This window comes from Trypanosoma rangeli (assembly GCF_003719475.1).
Source record: "Trypanosoma rangeli strain AM80 chromosome Unknown Tra_15.4_contig_00240, whole genome shotgun sequence".
In the NCBI taxonomy this organism is placed as follows: domain Eukaryota; phylum Euglenozoa; class Kinetoplastea; order Trypanosomatida; family Trypanosomatidae; genus Trypanosoma; species Trypanosoma rangeli.
Genome location: NW_021705985.1, coordinates 15,333 through 30,077, shown reverse-complemented (window position 1 = coordinate 30,077; position 14,745 = coordinate 15,333). Strand labels below are relative to the sequence as shown.

The 14,745-nt window shown below is 50.3% G+C and overlaps 6 protein-coding genes across 6 annotated transcripts, besides 9 other annotated features; all 6 read right to left on the bottom strand.

Annotated features, from left to right (window-relative positions):
- Positions 1-179: 179 nt before the first annotated feature.
- Positions 180-199: a microsatellite.
- Positions 200-338: 139 nt separating this feature from the next.
- Positions 339-359: a sequence feature (G-rich).
- A 26-nt stretch (positions 360-385) lies between these two features.
- TraAM80_06535 (uncharacterized protein) lies at positions 386-2,410 on the bottom strand (the record flags this gene model as incomplete). Its single annotated transcript, XM_029383377.1, has 1 exon — positions 386-2,410. The coding sequence occupies one exon, from the start codon at positions 2,408-2,410 to the stop codon at positions 386-388; it is 2,025 nt and encodes a 674-aa protein (XP_029236779.1).
- Positions 2,411-2,945: 535 nt separating this feature from the next.
- On the bottom strand, positions 2,946-3,701 carry TraAM80_06534 (uncharacterized protein; the record flags this gene model as incomplete). Its single annotated transcript, XM_029383376.1, has 1 exon — positions 2,946-3,701. The coding sequence occupies one exon, from the start codon at positions 3,699-3,701 to the stop codon at positions 2,946-2,948; it is 756 nt and encodes a 251-aa protein (XP_029236778.1).
- A 221-nt stretch (positions 3,702-3,922) lies between these two features.
- Positions 3,923-4,402, bottom strand: TraAM80_06533 (uncharacterized protein; the record flags this gene model as incomplete). The annotated part of the gene is made up of 1 exon (XM_029383375.1): positions 3,923-4,402. The coding sequence occupies one exon, from the start codon at positions 4,400-4,402 to the stop codon at positions 3,923-3,925; it is 480 nt and encodes a 159-aa protein (XP_029236777.1).
- A 48-nt stretch (positions 4,403-4,450) lies between these two features.
- Positions 4,451-4,469: a microsatellite.
- Positions 4,470-5,322: 853 nt separating this feature from the next.
- Positions 5,323-5,347: a microsatellite.
- A 270-nt stretch (positions 5,348-5,617) lies between these two features.
- On the bottom strand, positions 5,618-8,191 carry TraAM80_06532 (programmed cell death 6-interacting protein; the record flags this gene model as incomplete). Its single annotated transcript, XM_029383374.1, has 1 exon — positions 5,618-8,191. The coding sequence occupies one exon, from the start codon at positions 8,189-8,191 to the stop codon at positions 5,618-5,620; it is 2,574 nt and encodes an 857-aa protein (XP_029236776.1).
- Positions 8,192-8,764: 573 nt separating this feature from the next.
- TraAM80_06531 (flagellar inner dynein arm I1 intermediate chain IC140) lies at positions 8,765-11,203 on the bottom strand (the record flags this gene model as incomplete). The annotated part of the gene is made up of 1 exon (XM_029383373.1): positions 8,765-11,203. The coding sequence occupies one exon, from the start codon at positions 11,201-11,203 to the stop codon at positions 8,765-8,767; it is 2,439 nt and encodes an 812-aa protein (XP_029236775.1).
- Positions 11,204-11,537: 334 nt separating this feature from the next.
- Positions 11,538-11,561: a microsatellite.
- A 517-nt stretch (positions 11,562-12,078) lies between these two features.
- Positions 12,079-12,154: a microsatellite.
- Positions 12,155-12,193: 39 nt separating this feature from the next.
- Positions 12,194-12,229: a microsatellite.
- A 419-nt stretch (positions 12,230-12,648) lies between these two features.
- Positions 12,649-12,701: a microsatellite.
- Positions 12,702-12,939: 238 nt separating this feature from the next.
- Positions 12,940-13,734, bottom strand: TraAM80_06530 (eukaryotic translation initiation factor eIF-4E; the record flags this gene model as incomplete). Its single annotated transcript, XM_029383372.1, has 1 exon — positions 12,940-13,734. The coding sequence occupies one exon, from the start codon at positions 13,732-13,734 to the stop codon at positions 12,940-12,942; it is 795 nt and encodes a 264-aa protein (XP_029236774.1).
- Positions 13,735-13,883: 149 nt separating this feature from the next.
- Positions 13,884-13,905: a microsatellite.
- Positions 13,906-14,745: the final 840 nt, after the last annotated feature.

Below are 14,745 nucleotides of genomic sequence, written 5' to 3'. Positions count from 1 at the left end.
AAAAAAATATTAAAAATGTTACATACCCCATGTCCTCGTTTTTTAAAAACTTGTTTTGCCTCTTCAGGGCGCACACCTGACGTCCATTCCATTCTGTTTTGTTAGGAATGAATGAGAGAGCCATGGAAATAGTTGAACACATAAAATAATCCAGCAGCTGCATTGCAAGTCGCCTCTCACCCCCCCCCCCCCTCCCCCCTCGTTGACTGCCCAGGCTTCTTCCCAATGCAACCGCAACTATGAGCGTCTACGGTGCGTCGTCACCAAACAGTGAAGATGCCTTTTATGTTTCCTTTGCCGTCTTCGCCTCTGGTTCATTTATGCCGTAAAACACTGCGTCTCCCTTCTCCCTACTTACTCCCCCCCCCCACCCCCTTCTCCCTACTTACTCCCCCCCCCCTTCTCCCCTCATGTTTTTTTTTTTTTTTACCTTCCACGTTGGCTTGGGTGCATGTGGAGGGTGGGGTAGATGGAAACTCGCCACGGTCCCTTTAGCCGCAGGTTCATCCAGCTCAACCTCCTGCATCTCAGCGGATATGCTACGGTCGATATTTATCAGCACGTCAGCGTAAACTGCAAGATGCTGCATTGACGCATGGAACTCCGCTTCAGATATGCGGTATTGCTCGCTGCAATGCCTAAACCGCTCCTGGAGGCGATCCTCAAGTTGCATGAGGGTTGTCTCAGCCCTGCCCAGCTCCGACAACTCCTGCTCCAAGGCGTCAATTTGCGTAGCCGCGTCGTAATCGGTGCTGCTAGACAAGATACGTGTGTTTTGTAAACACCCTTGCAAAATATCAATACTTTCCTTTACGCGATCCAGTTCTTGTAGGAGATGGTATTCGCGATACATGAGATGTTTGCGCTCCGCCTCCTCGTCCTTTTCTGCTTCATCCTGTTGCTGCTGCTTTCCCTCCTGCAACGTGTCACCATAAGGTGCAGCCAGATGATGTCCTTCTTCTTCTTCTTCTTCGGACGGCGGCGTATCCTCCTTGATGCTAGAAACATGAAGTGACAGCTTACTCACATCTCCAATATCCGCTGCTGTATCTGGTGGCAAGGGTGAAGAAAATGAAACATCACTTCCATCCCTTCCTTCTTGCTCTTGTAGTAATGAGCACTCACTAGCCAAGGCAGCACCGCTCAAGGGCAGCGTATAGTTCCCCACGTCCTCACAAAGTGGAGGTTTCAAGCAACAGACGCCGTCGCATGAGGCTAAATTGCCACCATAAGCCAAAGTGGTGCTTGCATTATCGCTGCCTCCCTCTTCCACCCGAGAACTTGCGGAATCCTGCTCCAATGCTTGACTCAACGCCGCTGCTGTTACAGCGGCTGGCCCAGCGCCCAAAAGCGCGTGAGGTGGGGCACTTGGCACGTCGATAGATCCTGTTATTGCTTCTCCTGATGCGGGAAGTCGCTGCAACGACGAGTTTAGAGTGGCAACATTATGCGAACGCCCTAACGCAACGCCTACAGAGAAGCGTCTGTCGTTGTCCCCCACCTCGTCGCGAGCGTAGGACCGACAAGGGATCGTTACACGTCGAATATTCTGCTGAGCAACAGGCAGCCCTCTGACCTGCAAAACACCGGAAAGGATCCTGGGAGATTCGGGCTCCTCTAGCAGAAAGGGAATTTCCCTGATTTTCTCAGTCGAGTTCGTCTGCAGCTGCAACAAAGAGACAGTAAATATTGCGACTGGTGGCTCTCTGCCATTTTTTCCAGACTTCAGAAGCGAAATGGCAAATTCCAGTGATGCCAATGTCCGCAACGTCCCATGAAACAACAACTCCTGTAATGTTCCGCCCGTCCACATGACGGATCCCAGCTTGGATCGCAACGGATTGCTGCACATGTATACACTACTTGAAGATAGAAAATACCGTAGCTTGTACGCACCAGCCTCAATACCAGAAGCACGCACCTCTTTTAACTGGAGTCTGAAATCGCACATCTGTTCCATAGTAATACACACGGATAATCGCCCCAGCTTTGTGGGAGAGGAACCCGCATTCGGGGGCATCAGTGGAAGCTCGTACTGGGCGGTGACATTCTGTGCCAAAGACAACAAGTCTATTGAGGCGATTCCCACTACCAAACCAGCACTTGAATGGGCGTCTGGGGCATCTTGTTTTTCCGCTTCGTTAAAACACAGAATTTGGAGGCAGGCAGAGCGCTGATTAAGTGCTAAGGCAAGGTCTTCCCAGGTAGAAGCCCTAATACGATACTTGAAAGCGACCGACCTCTTTGCTGTGACGTGTTGCGGCGTAGGTGTCAAGTCAAGGTTGACCTCCTCACCATCAAACAAAACACGACAGGCAAACGTGCCGTTGAGCGGTGCCTCCACTCCTGACATCGGGGTATAGGTGAAGCAGGCGCGCTCCAAAACAACCCTGAAAAACCATACGCTCATGACGGGATCTCACTAACAGAGCCCAGACCTCCCCCCCCACAAGCAATTACCCCCTTCAATACGCATAGACCTTGCTAAGGCACAACAACGCAGAAAAAACATAACAGCTAGTGAGGTACAACTATAGATAATAAATACACACGCACACAAAGAAGGAGGACAGTCCAAACAAAGACAACGTCTGCCACTACATTTCTTTGAGCATTGAAGTTGAGTAACAAACCTGACACCGCTACCCAGTTACATGCCAATTTCGTTCACGGAGGTGGAGGTGGAGGCGGCTAACAGTTGAGGAACTGCCACCGCCTTCGCAGGTGACGCCGTGACAGACGACGGCCGTTGCGTGGAGGACTTCACCGTCGGAGGAGGCTGCGCATGTGCGACGCGCACAGATCCCAAACTAAACATAAACGATGGTGATTTTTGAATCCTCTCCTCCAAAACATGATTTCCACTTGAAGGCAACTTCAAATTGCATGAAGCTGCGGAGCCCAAACCGGGGGAAGGCGGCCGCAACACAAACTCTTTCTTCTGCTCATCTTTCGGTAGACACATTCTCACGTAAGGAAGGAGGTTCGGCCCCAGTGGTTGAGGACGCGGCAGTGCCTAACTGGGCCACACAATCACTGGGGGCAAGGGACCGCTCACGCAACTGATGGATAAGTGCGGAGGAAAGTCCTTGATTCTCCGGCAACGACCCGTCCTTGTCGTTTTCCCTTCCGTATTGGTCTATCTCGTTCGGTGTGACGGTGGGCCTCAGTAGCATGCCAAAAACCAAGAGGGCTCGCTGTGCCAACGCAAGATGTCTGAAGTTTCCTAACAATGTCTCTTCCCGTTTGATGCATCGTACAGCCTCACGCTCCACAGCCTCCTGTAAGACATGAAGCTCTCCTCTGGCCCTTTCAAGCTCGCATGACCTTTCCTTGAGTTGTTTAAGCAAGCACGCCTCTCTCCTACCAGAGCCTTCTTCTCCAGCAGCAGCAACAACACCAACGAGAATGACATCTTCGCCGTGACCAGGATTGCCACCACTGGGGTGCGTGCCTAAAATGCAGGACGTCTGCCGAGCGTTGCACAGACGGTGCAGGATGCCTGCTTGCAAGGGATCGGAATAAGTGAGCGGAGAACAAGTCGGTTCATTTTCAGCTGTCGTCTCTACAGCCACGCAATCCTCCTTCAGTACAGGAGCATTCCCCCACTGAATACCAACATTCTCCATTCCTGTCAGGAGTATAATAAGTGTTTTCATGGGCTTCGTCACCGTAAACGCAACATGGTACGTCACACACATTTTTTAAAATACCTTCATGCATCATTGCGAAATACCTGTTATGTCGGCACAATCTCGATGAAACCCCCTCAACAGACCGCCTACCTGTAGTATCACATAACCCAACTTTCACAAACTGTAGATGTTGTGTTTGCTGTAATCCACTCACAAGGAGCCTTGACACAACATATTTCTCTAGAGGAAACACTGAATCTTCCTTCTTATCCCTCAACGCTGTTTCATTAATTTGACTCTGCCGGCCAACGTGCAGACTGCCCAACAAAGAGATCATTACCTGCGATGGAGACCCCACAAATTTCAACCTCACCACCGTCTTGCAGCTTCAACAAAATAATAGACGAAGGAGGCGGCTGCGTCTGTGGGCCACCCCACTGATTCGCTAAAGGCGTTGCTTGAGGCTTATGCCCAGGACTCCTCCCGGCATCCATTTCCAACAGTATGCCTCCTTCTATTCTCAGCTGTACAGTGATGGAGGCGACATCTCCCAACGCCACGTTGTGCTCCCGAGAAGACGCCTCGTGCCCTCCTTCACTGAGAGCCGAGTTAAGAGGCATGACGCCACGCCCATGCAGCGTCATCCTCATCATTGCAAAATATGAGGCTTCATCTAAGTCCGATGCCTCTTCCCCCCTCAAACTGCTCGATAATGGCCGTCTACACAAGGATTCGCACGGTACGTGAACGCCGCCACATTCCGTCATTCCTTTCACGCGAAAGGAAAAAAGAAAAAAAACACACCAAAAGCAGTGCTCTCTCTCTCTCTCTCTCAAGAATATCATGAGACTTTAACAAATGAATCAAACACCCCAAGTATGAAGAATGCTGGGCCATCAGCACGCAATACGATTATTAGTGTGCCGTTTTTAATGGGAGGCCGTGTGTCATCCGCTTTCTCTGAGGCACACGCAAAACACACCGTCGACGCCGCTCCGTTTCTATAAACGCCGGATTCTCCTCTCCATCTTTAAGACTTGTCGGGTAACATATCGTCAACTCAAATATCCACAGACACATAAATCATCACATCCTTCTGCAGCAAGTGATGTTACAGAATGCCAAAGTGCATTGAAAACAAAAAAGACGCTAACAGACTCCACCAGTTCGCACTACAAGGACCCTTCTCCAACACCACGCATCCAAAAATACGTGTTCACCCACTGTGACCAGTTGCCGGCCAGGATCCACGCGCTGCTTCACAGCCTTACTATCATAGACGTGGTGGTGGTGTGTCTCCTATGCCAAATACAGGCCGTACATTCGTGTTGGGAAAATCAACTCAACCGTTTTCCCCATCTTTTACGTTCCTGGGATCGCAAAGCTTACACGTTGCTATCTAAGGAGGACCAACACACCCGTTACCTGCTCCCACACTGTGTTTAGTTGTAGAAGGCGGCTTCCACCATACCCTAATGTGAAGAATCATTGTTGTCGCTTTGCCTGTGTCCAGGCATGACGATTCCTGTAGAAAAGCCTTCCTTGGGGTGATATCAGGGTGAAACCGCAGCTTTACGCCAGAAAGTTCACCGAATTTCTCCCATAAAACAAAAAATAATAAGGTGATAGAAAAAAGGTCTATGCAGAGGGCAAGGCATGACAGATAGACAATTTGAGGTTTTCTGCCAACAACAAACAAACAAACGAAAAAAAGGCAGGTAAAGGTGCCTTCGATATCAGCCGTGTTCCCCGCTCCACCACCCAGATTAACACAAGTAGTCCAAAAAAAAAATCGATTTGAACGATGATAGATAGATATGGCTAAGCTGCTACACACCTTCCACCTTCCAATAAGTACCCACACAGACACAGACAACACCATATTTTCTTTCTTATGTGGTTGTACACATCTTTCTCATATATTACTCTCCAGAACGACGATCATCAAACAAAGAAAAAAAATGCATGCCATCGTGGAGAATTTACAACGGACGGTACAGTGGTGGTGATGATGATGGGTAACGAGACGCATTCATTATCGAATCGTAGCTGGGCGGTGCGTCTGCATTCGCAGGAGCTGTTGTTGGTGGAGAGACAGACGTGTTAAACGCCGCCGCCATTTCACGCTGCCGCCGCAAGATTTCTGCCATGCGTTCCTCGCGTTGTGGTTCCCACTGTTCTCGCTGTCGTTCGAGTGATTCAATCTGACTTCGGAGTTCATCCTGGCGCTGCCGCGACTCGTTAATGATGGCTGTGTTTTCTTGACTTTGCTGCATCTGCAAAATCTTTTGCGCAATTTGCTCATCAAGAGTCGCGCGTAGCCCCTCCGCCTCCAACTTACGGCAGACCACAAAGGACTTGGCGCTGGAGAGCGCAGACTCCAACCCGTCCAAGGTGGAGGAGGCGTACCGCATAATATCCCCAAACTCCTGACGAAGATCCGTGTAGACAGAGCAGGCGTTCTCTAAACCATTACACACCTTCTGCATCTCCGCCATCATGGGATCTGAGCTTTGAAGGACACCAAGGCTGTTCACAACCTGCTCCACCTCTGTCATGACTTGCTCTTCCTCCCGCATCGTTTCATTGGCGCGCTCAATCGCGTCACTGATTTTTTTGGACGCCCACTCCAAGATGGAATTTTGTTGACTAGCCTCCATCGATGAAAGCGCAAACGTCACATTGTCTGACTCAATGAGTTCATTTAATTCTCGCAGCCGAACTTCCTGTGTCGCCTCCACTTTTTGTTTACGCTGAGTCAAATGCTTAAGCACATCAACTTGTTCCAGGACCTTTGCACTCTGTTGACGGGACTCTTTTGTTTCCACAAACGGCATCAGCGCATCCAGGTCTTCCATTGACCAGTCCAGCCTCGCAAGATCGCGAAGGCTTCCCTCCAGCAACGTTTTGGCTCTCGTGAATGGGTCTAGGAACCACTGCCTAAGCCCCTTTTCATATTCCTGAAGTGCCGCCTCAATAGAAAGGCGGTCTGCAGCCTCATTTGACGGACGACGCGAGCTGTGCCACATCCGCTCTCCGTATGCAGCCACGTGGGCCTCATCTTCTTTGTGTTCCGCCTCCAGCTCTGCCTTCACTTGCTGTACTTTATCATTGATGGCAACCCAAAGTTCGTCGCAAGTTTTCACGGCAGACACCAAATCCTCCACAATACTTTTGGTCGCACCATTTTCACCCGCGTGGAGTGATTGAATTTTCTCACAGAGCGCCTTGGGAACTTGTCCACGGTTCTTGGACTCACCAGACAAAACCTCAATAATAGTTGTCACACCAAGCGCCTGCCATCGTTCATTTGCCTTTGTACGACTGGAGACACAAGACTTGTTACAAACTGAGACGAGATTACGTTCCTTCTCACGCCACTTGGAGACAATGAGAACAATATGTGCTGGAACAATACCAAAAAATGGATCCTCGCCACGCTTTGACTGAAAACTGGTAAAGCTGATGTGTTCAGTGGCCTTTCCAAGAGGACGCGGAAGACCTGTCGGGGCCTCTACCTCCTTCGGAACGCGCACAAAGTACACAGACTCGTTTGCCGCAATTGCCTTATCGTGTTCCTTGTTTACGTTGCTGATGATGCTGCTAATCCAACTACGGAGCTCCGCAGTGGGCAGTTTTTGAACCTGTGCCAGATAGCTCTTTGCCTTCTCAAAATGGGCAATGGCGATACCAACGTTTTCCGTGTCCTGCATCGAGGTGGCAAGGTGAAGGTGGGAACGTGCATAAAACACCATCCCTAGTGTTGAGAATAACTGCCCGGCAAGCGCCGCTGACACAGACCGGCTGCTCCGTTTACACCATGCACTTGCCTTTAATGAGCTTGCCACTTCTTCGTACTGCTTTCCGCCTTCCCGCGCAAATTTAGCCAAAATGGAATGATTACCCTTCATGTCATTTTCTGCTTTGAGGTACGCCGAGTGATGCGCCATCACAAGACACATACGACGAAGCAAACTCATCGACTCCAACGTTAAATCACCCTTGGCATGCTCTGGTGGAAGTCGGGTTAGAAGATGCTCCGCCATTTCATAGTACCCTGCAGCGTTCTGAAAAGCCTTAAAAGCACTCTTGACGTCCCCTGCCACCCCACTCTTTGCCTGCTGTGCCGCAACGTATGCCCAGGAGGCAGCGAGGTTATAAACGCAGCAAATCAATTCAAGATTACCATTCTTTGACTCATTCTTGTGGCTGTCATCAAAACTATCGCGCCAGACAAAGATCAGGTTCTTGTGCACCTGCCCTCCATGCAGTGGAAGGTGCGCCTGCGCCATTGCCACAAGTTGGCAGTACGGCTTTAGTGTCTGTTCAATGAACGTCTCCGTTGGTGGGACTTTGGCGTCAGCGCGGCAGGTTTGTACAATTATGTTGTGAAGGGCATGCATCCGCCTCAACGTCGCCTCAACGGCGCTTGTGTTGTTGCTGGAGTGATTCATACTAATGAATTTCAGACACAACTCCCACTCCGGCACATCCTCCTTTCCCTGTCGAAACGGTAGTGTGATGAATGGATCAGGCAAATGCTCAAGCGCAGCCATTTTTGTTTTATCTTCAATTTTTGTTGTCTTGTTTTTATGTATACCTGTGCGTGTGCGTGCTGCACTAACTGTATCTCCTTCCACTCTTACTTTATCTCGTTCTTGAGTTCTTCTTCCTACGTCGTTCACGTCCGCTAAATAATGGCTCCAGCCCGCTACAATCAAACGTGTCGTGTCCTGTGATGTCTTGGCACACGTTCACGTGTGTTAGCGACGAAGGGGAGGAGCCACACCGAGAGCTTCACTCAGCACTTCCATGGCAGCGTAAAGAGCACAAGGCCGTTTCGTTTGGAAAACAAACAAGGATGAAAGGTAAACAGCACAGTTACGACAGTACTGCGAGGAAAGGGACAATACTAGGTGTGGCAAGAGCATTAAAGAGCCACCGGCAAGAACGCAATAAAGTAGAAATAACATTGCATCTGTATCTTACATCGTTCCGGTGCTTGCGTACGTGTGTGTACCCGTACAGGCAAATATACATACCAACCACACCCCACGCACATGCACCACAATTTGCTCGCATGCATCTCTCTATCAATTGTGAAACCATTTTCATCCCTCTCCGTTTCGTTACGACGCGTCGTTGCCTTCCTCAACCCCATCTTCCTCCACCACGTCGTCCATCTCCATCCTCTCCGCCTCTGGCAGCGGCTGCTTCACCTTCTCAAGGAACTCCTCGTCACGGTGGCCGTCGTATGCGTAGAAGTTTTCCTCAAAGGCGTCTGTGGCCCATGGCGCCTTTTCCTCCGCAGCAGCTGCAATAGAAGAGGACTTTCCGAGCATCTTTGGGGCCGCGACACCGTAGCGATCCTTCTCTCGCTCGCGTTCCGACCAACGCCAGCTGTAGTAGTACACACGACGCACCTCCCGCTCTAACATTGCACGGAAGTGCCGCTGCTCCCCACTCAGGCCACGTGACAGAACTTTCGGCAGGGCGTACCAGTGAAATGAGCCGACGCTTGTACCAATAGCAGCGTATTGCACATAGTGTGGAGGCAGTACCGGTGGCACTGGTTTAAAGTTAATGACTGTAATGGCATCCTGCACAAGTTGATGCACAACCAGCGGCTCTCGATTTCGATCTAGCAGGTCCCACACAAGAATCTTTCCATCCACTGTGCCTACCACCACAACAGCCACCCGCAACGGTGCCCAACAGGCACATGTGATAGGAGCATCATGCCGCGAGGAAATAAAAATGGGACGATCCAATCCCACACGCCAAAGTTTAAAGTGGAGATCACCGCATGACAAATAAACATCACTGATAAGAGGATGCCGTTGAATGCTGTAGACGGGCCCAGCATGCGCCTTAGTCAGGAGGCGTACAACACGGGTTTCGTCCGCGTGAGGTGAGAGTTCTTGCCGTTCATTCGGTGTGAGTGTGCTACACATCACAACTTCCCCAAGTGTCGTGCCGCATACGGCGACGTACGACGGTACCTGATGGGGGCCAAGGCCGTCTACGTAAAAACGGAATCCCATCAGCTCACTACCACCACCGGGTCTTGACATTTGATAGCGCAACAGCGGTACCCATGGAAACTCTTCACCACCCACCCGGCCTTGGTGTTTCATCTTGCGAAGCTTATCAGGGGGGAGATGATCAGGGCGAATGTCCCACACACACATGTACCCATCATCGCTTAGCGAAAAAAACTGGCGTCCTTCTTGTGTCACAGTTTGTTTCCCGTCAAACCCACACTCCAAACCATTAGGCATCCATTGAAGAGCGTGCACGGGACGCCTATGCGACAGCTCCACCCGAGAACTTTGCACCGGCTGTAGGCGAGGCACAAGAACATCCCCATCCCGCTCCGTACTAACTCCCTTCACACTCAACGCCATCGGAGGGATGTCCTTCGTCCCAGGTTCCGACCGAATCACTACATTTTGATCTTCCACACGCTCTATCCCCGCCTTTATGTTGGAAACCGTGGCTGTGTCCATACGATTAAGATCCCAGAGAAACAGCTGCCCATTCATTGCACCGCCTGCAATATAGTTTGGCTTTAACGGATTGAACCTAAGGACCTGTATTTCCACTGGAGCCTCCAAGAAGGCCCGTGGATGCATGGGATCCGCAAAATCCCAGACGAGGTTAATGGCTGTTTCACATCGTTTTTCAGCCTCGATACGTTCCTCGTAGGTGCACCTCGAAACCGAGGCCATGCAAACAAAGTCATCCTTGGGGCGACAACTTCGCCAGCTGATGGAAGAAACGCAAAGATCCTTCATGGTTGTGTGGGTGTAGTTACCTTTTTCAATTAGGACAGTATCGTCGCGGGAACCCACAATCGCATCATCCTCCGTAAACAGGACAAATTCATCTTGATAGATAGCCACCTCATAGTTTTGCAGCAGACAGTGTAAGGTACGGGGAAGCACCTTATTAAAAAAAGCCGTCATCTCCGGATCCTCGGTTCTTGGAACCGTTATGTTATTAATGCACGCATCAACAAGGGCGGGTTGCACTTGAATGGCGGCGTCAACCTTTCGGGAAAAGGGCGTCTGTGTCATCTTGTCCACAATTGGTAAAACCGCCTGGACCCCGGTGTCCACTTCATTCCTCGCCACCTCATACATGGTGCTCGTTGTGCCGCGTTGGTCACGACTATCTTCACTGGCCTCCTTCGTCAGGTAACTCGTGTGCACCATTCGTTGGTGGAGAAGCACGTCACGACGCACCTCAAACGATACCCGCACCTGTGGCCGCTTCTTCACGTTGTAGCCGTTTTCCTCGGAAATCTCGTTTTCACTACCAAAGCTTTCCCACGTTCCCTTTGGAACGATCGTCTTGAGCTTCCCCGCCAGGCTTAGCAGCTCATCGGTTATCCAATCCGAGGCGCAGCCGCAACTTGAGCGCTTTTCCTGCCGTCCTGCGGTCAATCCAGTAAATTGGCCCAACCCACCTTCTAGCTGCGGTGCTCCACTCGCCGCCCCAGAACGCCCAAGAATGGAGGAGTCGGCAGCTACATCTGCATCTGCACCGGCTGTTTCGAGCGGCATATTCACTTATCCCCCCTCCCCCACGTAGTTTCTGTTTCTCGTGTCGGCGGGTGAAGCAAACAAACAACAGTTGCAGCGCTTCGAGGTATGTACGTCTCACTCCCTTGCTGTGTGCGTCTCTCAAGCACCGATTCAATCCTTTTCTGCTCAGACCCTTATTGCGCACGGTATTGATGCATACATACATCACAAGCAAAACAAAAAAAAAAAGGTAGCACACAGGGGTCCCATCACGCTACAACCGTTATTCCACTTGCAAATGTATACTTATGCATGTATGCATGTGAAACTTCACGGAAGTATTCATATCACATACCCAGAGAAATGCCGGAGTTATATATATGTATATATATATATACTCCGCTGATGTTATTCCCACTTTGCCCCCACACATGACGTTCAGGGAAGCAGAAGAAGCATCCACGTTGGTAGAAGGTGCGAAGAAACAAGACACGCACAAAAAGAGAGCAGTAAGGAGGGAACGGGGTGGGGATACTAATGCAGCAAAGTCGTGCGTGTATGCTGCGTGGCTGGAGTGAACCAAACCAAAACGAGGCGATCAAGAAAGCGCAATACCCAAAAGAACAAAGTGGCGCACGGAAGTCAATCAACAGCACGGGTACTCGCACCAAAAGGGGACAACCGAGCAATTCATTTCCTTGATCCACGCATCACATTTGTCCTTCCCTCCCCTCGCTAGATTTGTCTTCCCCAGTTTTTTTCGGCATACCCGTTTCTTTTTCTTTTAAGCTCACCGCCCGCCTGGTGGTCTGCCCGCGTTTCCGCTTCCTCCTCCTCCGTTCCTCCAGGCTGACGTTCCCTCACGCTTCTCCGCTGCACTCAGCCTCATATTCACGGGCTCCATGGCACAAACCAAAAACAAAAAACAAAAGAAAAAACAACAGCAGCGGCCAAAAAAAAAAAAAACGAAACAAAACTGAAGAAAAAAAACCGGTTCTTGCATGTGCCGTTGCAGCAACAACATCGGCGACACACACACACACACACCAACAACCAAAAACACACCTGCAACAGCAGTGATAGGAGACAGACGAAACACACGCACAGCAGATGGTCATCTCTTTAAAAAAATAAATCCACAATGGGGAGCCGGAACTGAGGGGTGTGTCCGGCGCGGCGTCTGAAAAAACAAGAGAAATGAAAAAATATGCCGTGTCCCCCCCCCCCCCACGCAAATAAAGTGGAGGCTTCGCTTCAGTCCATCACTCTCCTCGCCCCATTTACGCAGACGAGAGCATACACATAGAAGAGCCATACCGGAATAAAAAAAAGGCAACAGCAAATCACTATCACCCCTTTATCCGTGGCTGTGGGCACATAGTATCTCCGCCGTCACCCACTTCCCTTCTTGCGCTTAATGTACGTTTTTCCCCCCTTTTCGTCCTATTGCGTTTCTTCCTTGTGGCAACATAAGCATACGTGCATGTGCGTTAGAGTATGTCTCTGCATGTATTGTGTGTGTGTTGTGTGTGTGTGTTACTGCAGTTATTTCCCTCTTCTTTTTCTTTTCGTCCCGACCATCCCTTTCATTGCTGCCTGGTTTTTCTCTCTTTTCCAACACCCCTGATCTCCTCCTCTTGCCTCTTTCTTTCCTTGAGATGTTATAGGCCGCTCACCCCATCCTTGCAATTCCCTACAACAAACCCTATTCATTCCTTCATTCAGTATATCCCTGCTTCTTCCTCTTGTTGTCGTTGTTCCCCTCAATCAACCCCCTACGACTTCCCGGTGCTGTGAGGAGTGAAGATTATCTTCACCGACGGCGGCAGGCCGGCCTCCTTCACTAGTTTCTTCTCGATCCTGGCAACCGCCTCGTTGGCGGAGGCGTCACGCAGCCAAAGGGCAATGCGGTTTTGATACTTGCGCTTGGACAAGACCAACCCCATGATGTGCTCCCCCTCCGGCTCCGGGTCAAGGTACTCCCCCACCAAAGCCATAAGCAAATTCTCCCACATTGTGTCGAACTCAGGCTTCTTTTCTGCCTCATGCTCGTCCTTCTTGGCCTTGGCACCGTGATTACTACTGCTATTGGTGTTACCGGCATTTGTGCCGTCCTTCTCTCCACCTGCAGTAGCACCCGTGGTGGCACTTTCCCACTTCTTTCCGGCATCTCCAACTTTCTTGTCATCCAGGCCAAACCACAGTTTCCCGCCGTCTTTGTTCCTCGGATCCTCCCACATCGGCTTCACACCCTCACGGAAGAAGTGGTATTGGGCCGAAAGACGAAGCACATGCGGCGGCTTGCAGTAGTGCAACATCACAAAAAACTCCTCCACGGTATGCACCGTCATCACCTCCACCAAGGACAGTTCCCACCGCTCACTGTCGTACGTGGAAATAGAGTCATACCACAAGGTCCACGGCGAGTGCAGCGGATGCTTCATCAGCGCTGGGTCCAAACTGCGTGGCACAGCCAACTTTGTCTCCGCGCCATCCGCAACAGTAGCACTGTTGGCAGCAGGAGCAGCAGCAGGGTCTGCCCTCGCTCCCCTTAACTTCTCGTCTGACATCAAATGAGTTCTACCGAGCACAGAACAAGCAGCAAAACTTTACACGAGAAGGCAACTCACAAGAAAAACAAACAACCAAAAAACACAATAACACCCAAAAGAACCATCCACGCCCCACGCTCCCCGCCACACAGAGCCTACATACTTGCAAAAAAACAAAAATAAAAAAAATGGAGGGTGCACCCAACTTCCGAAACATAAAAAATAACTCCTTTGCAAAAGTAAACCTATAATGGCCCATTCAAACAAAAGAAAGTTATTAAATACACCTTATACCCCTTTCTCATTGCATCCGGGGGATTTGACCCATCAAGAGCCTTAGTGAGAAAAGCCTTTATCTAAACACTTTGCTCAAACGTCGTGGGGGCATGATGTGTGAGCATCGATTGAGAAAGGAAAATGAAATGCACAAACTGCGTGTTACCGGCCGCAACTCCTCTGCAATTATGACTGCAGGACAATGGCACCCGGGTTGCAGAAAGTTATTATATCCTCATTTATGCCCCTGTTGCATTGGCTCCCCCGTTTTTTCCCCTTCTTTTGCCTTGTCTATAGGAACTCCTCTTGCATCAGTGTTTGATGAAGCCTTCCACGCAAGTAAGCGGGATATACCTTCTTGTGTCGTACCATATACCTGACGGGCACCCGCTACGACGACGCGGATGCATATTTCTGCCGCTCCTCTCACAACAGCTCCCCAACACGAATGCGATGCCAGGACTCCATTTCACCTTGACAGATGCATTCACTCCGTCGTGCGGGTTTAGGCAGGACCTAATCCTATGCGTGCGGTAGCCAAGTGTGTGTGTTTTACCTCACTCGGGTTTCTTCTTCCTTTTCTATTCCTTACACCCACCCTCCTCTAGACCTGACTGCGGCGGAAGCAACGTTTGACGCACCCCTAAGCTTTCCATCTCCCTTCATTTTTTAAATTGCCCCTCTCTGTGTCTCAGCACGTATCCAAGAAACATGAAGGAGAAAAGATCCACCGTGACACAGATTAATTTTAAG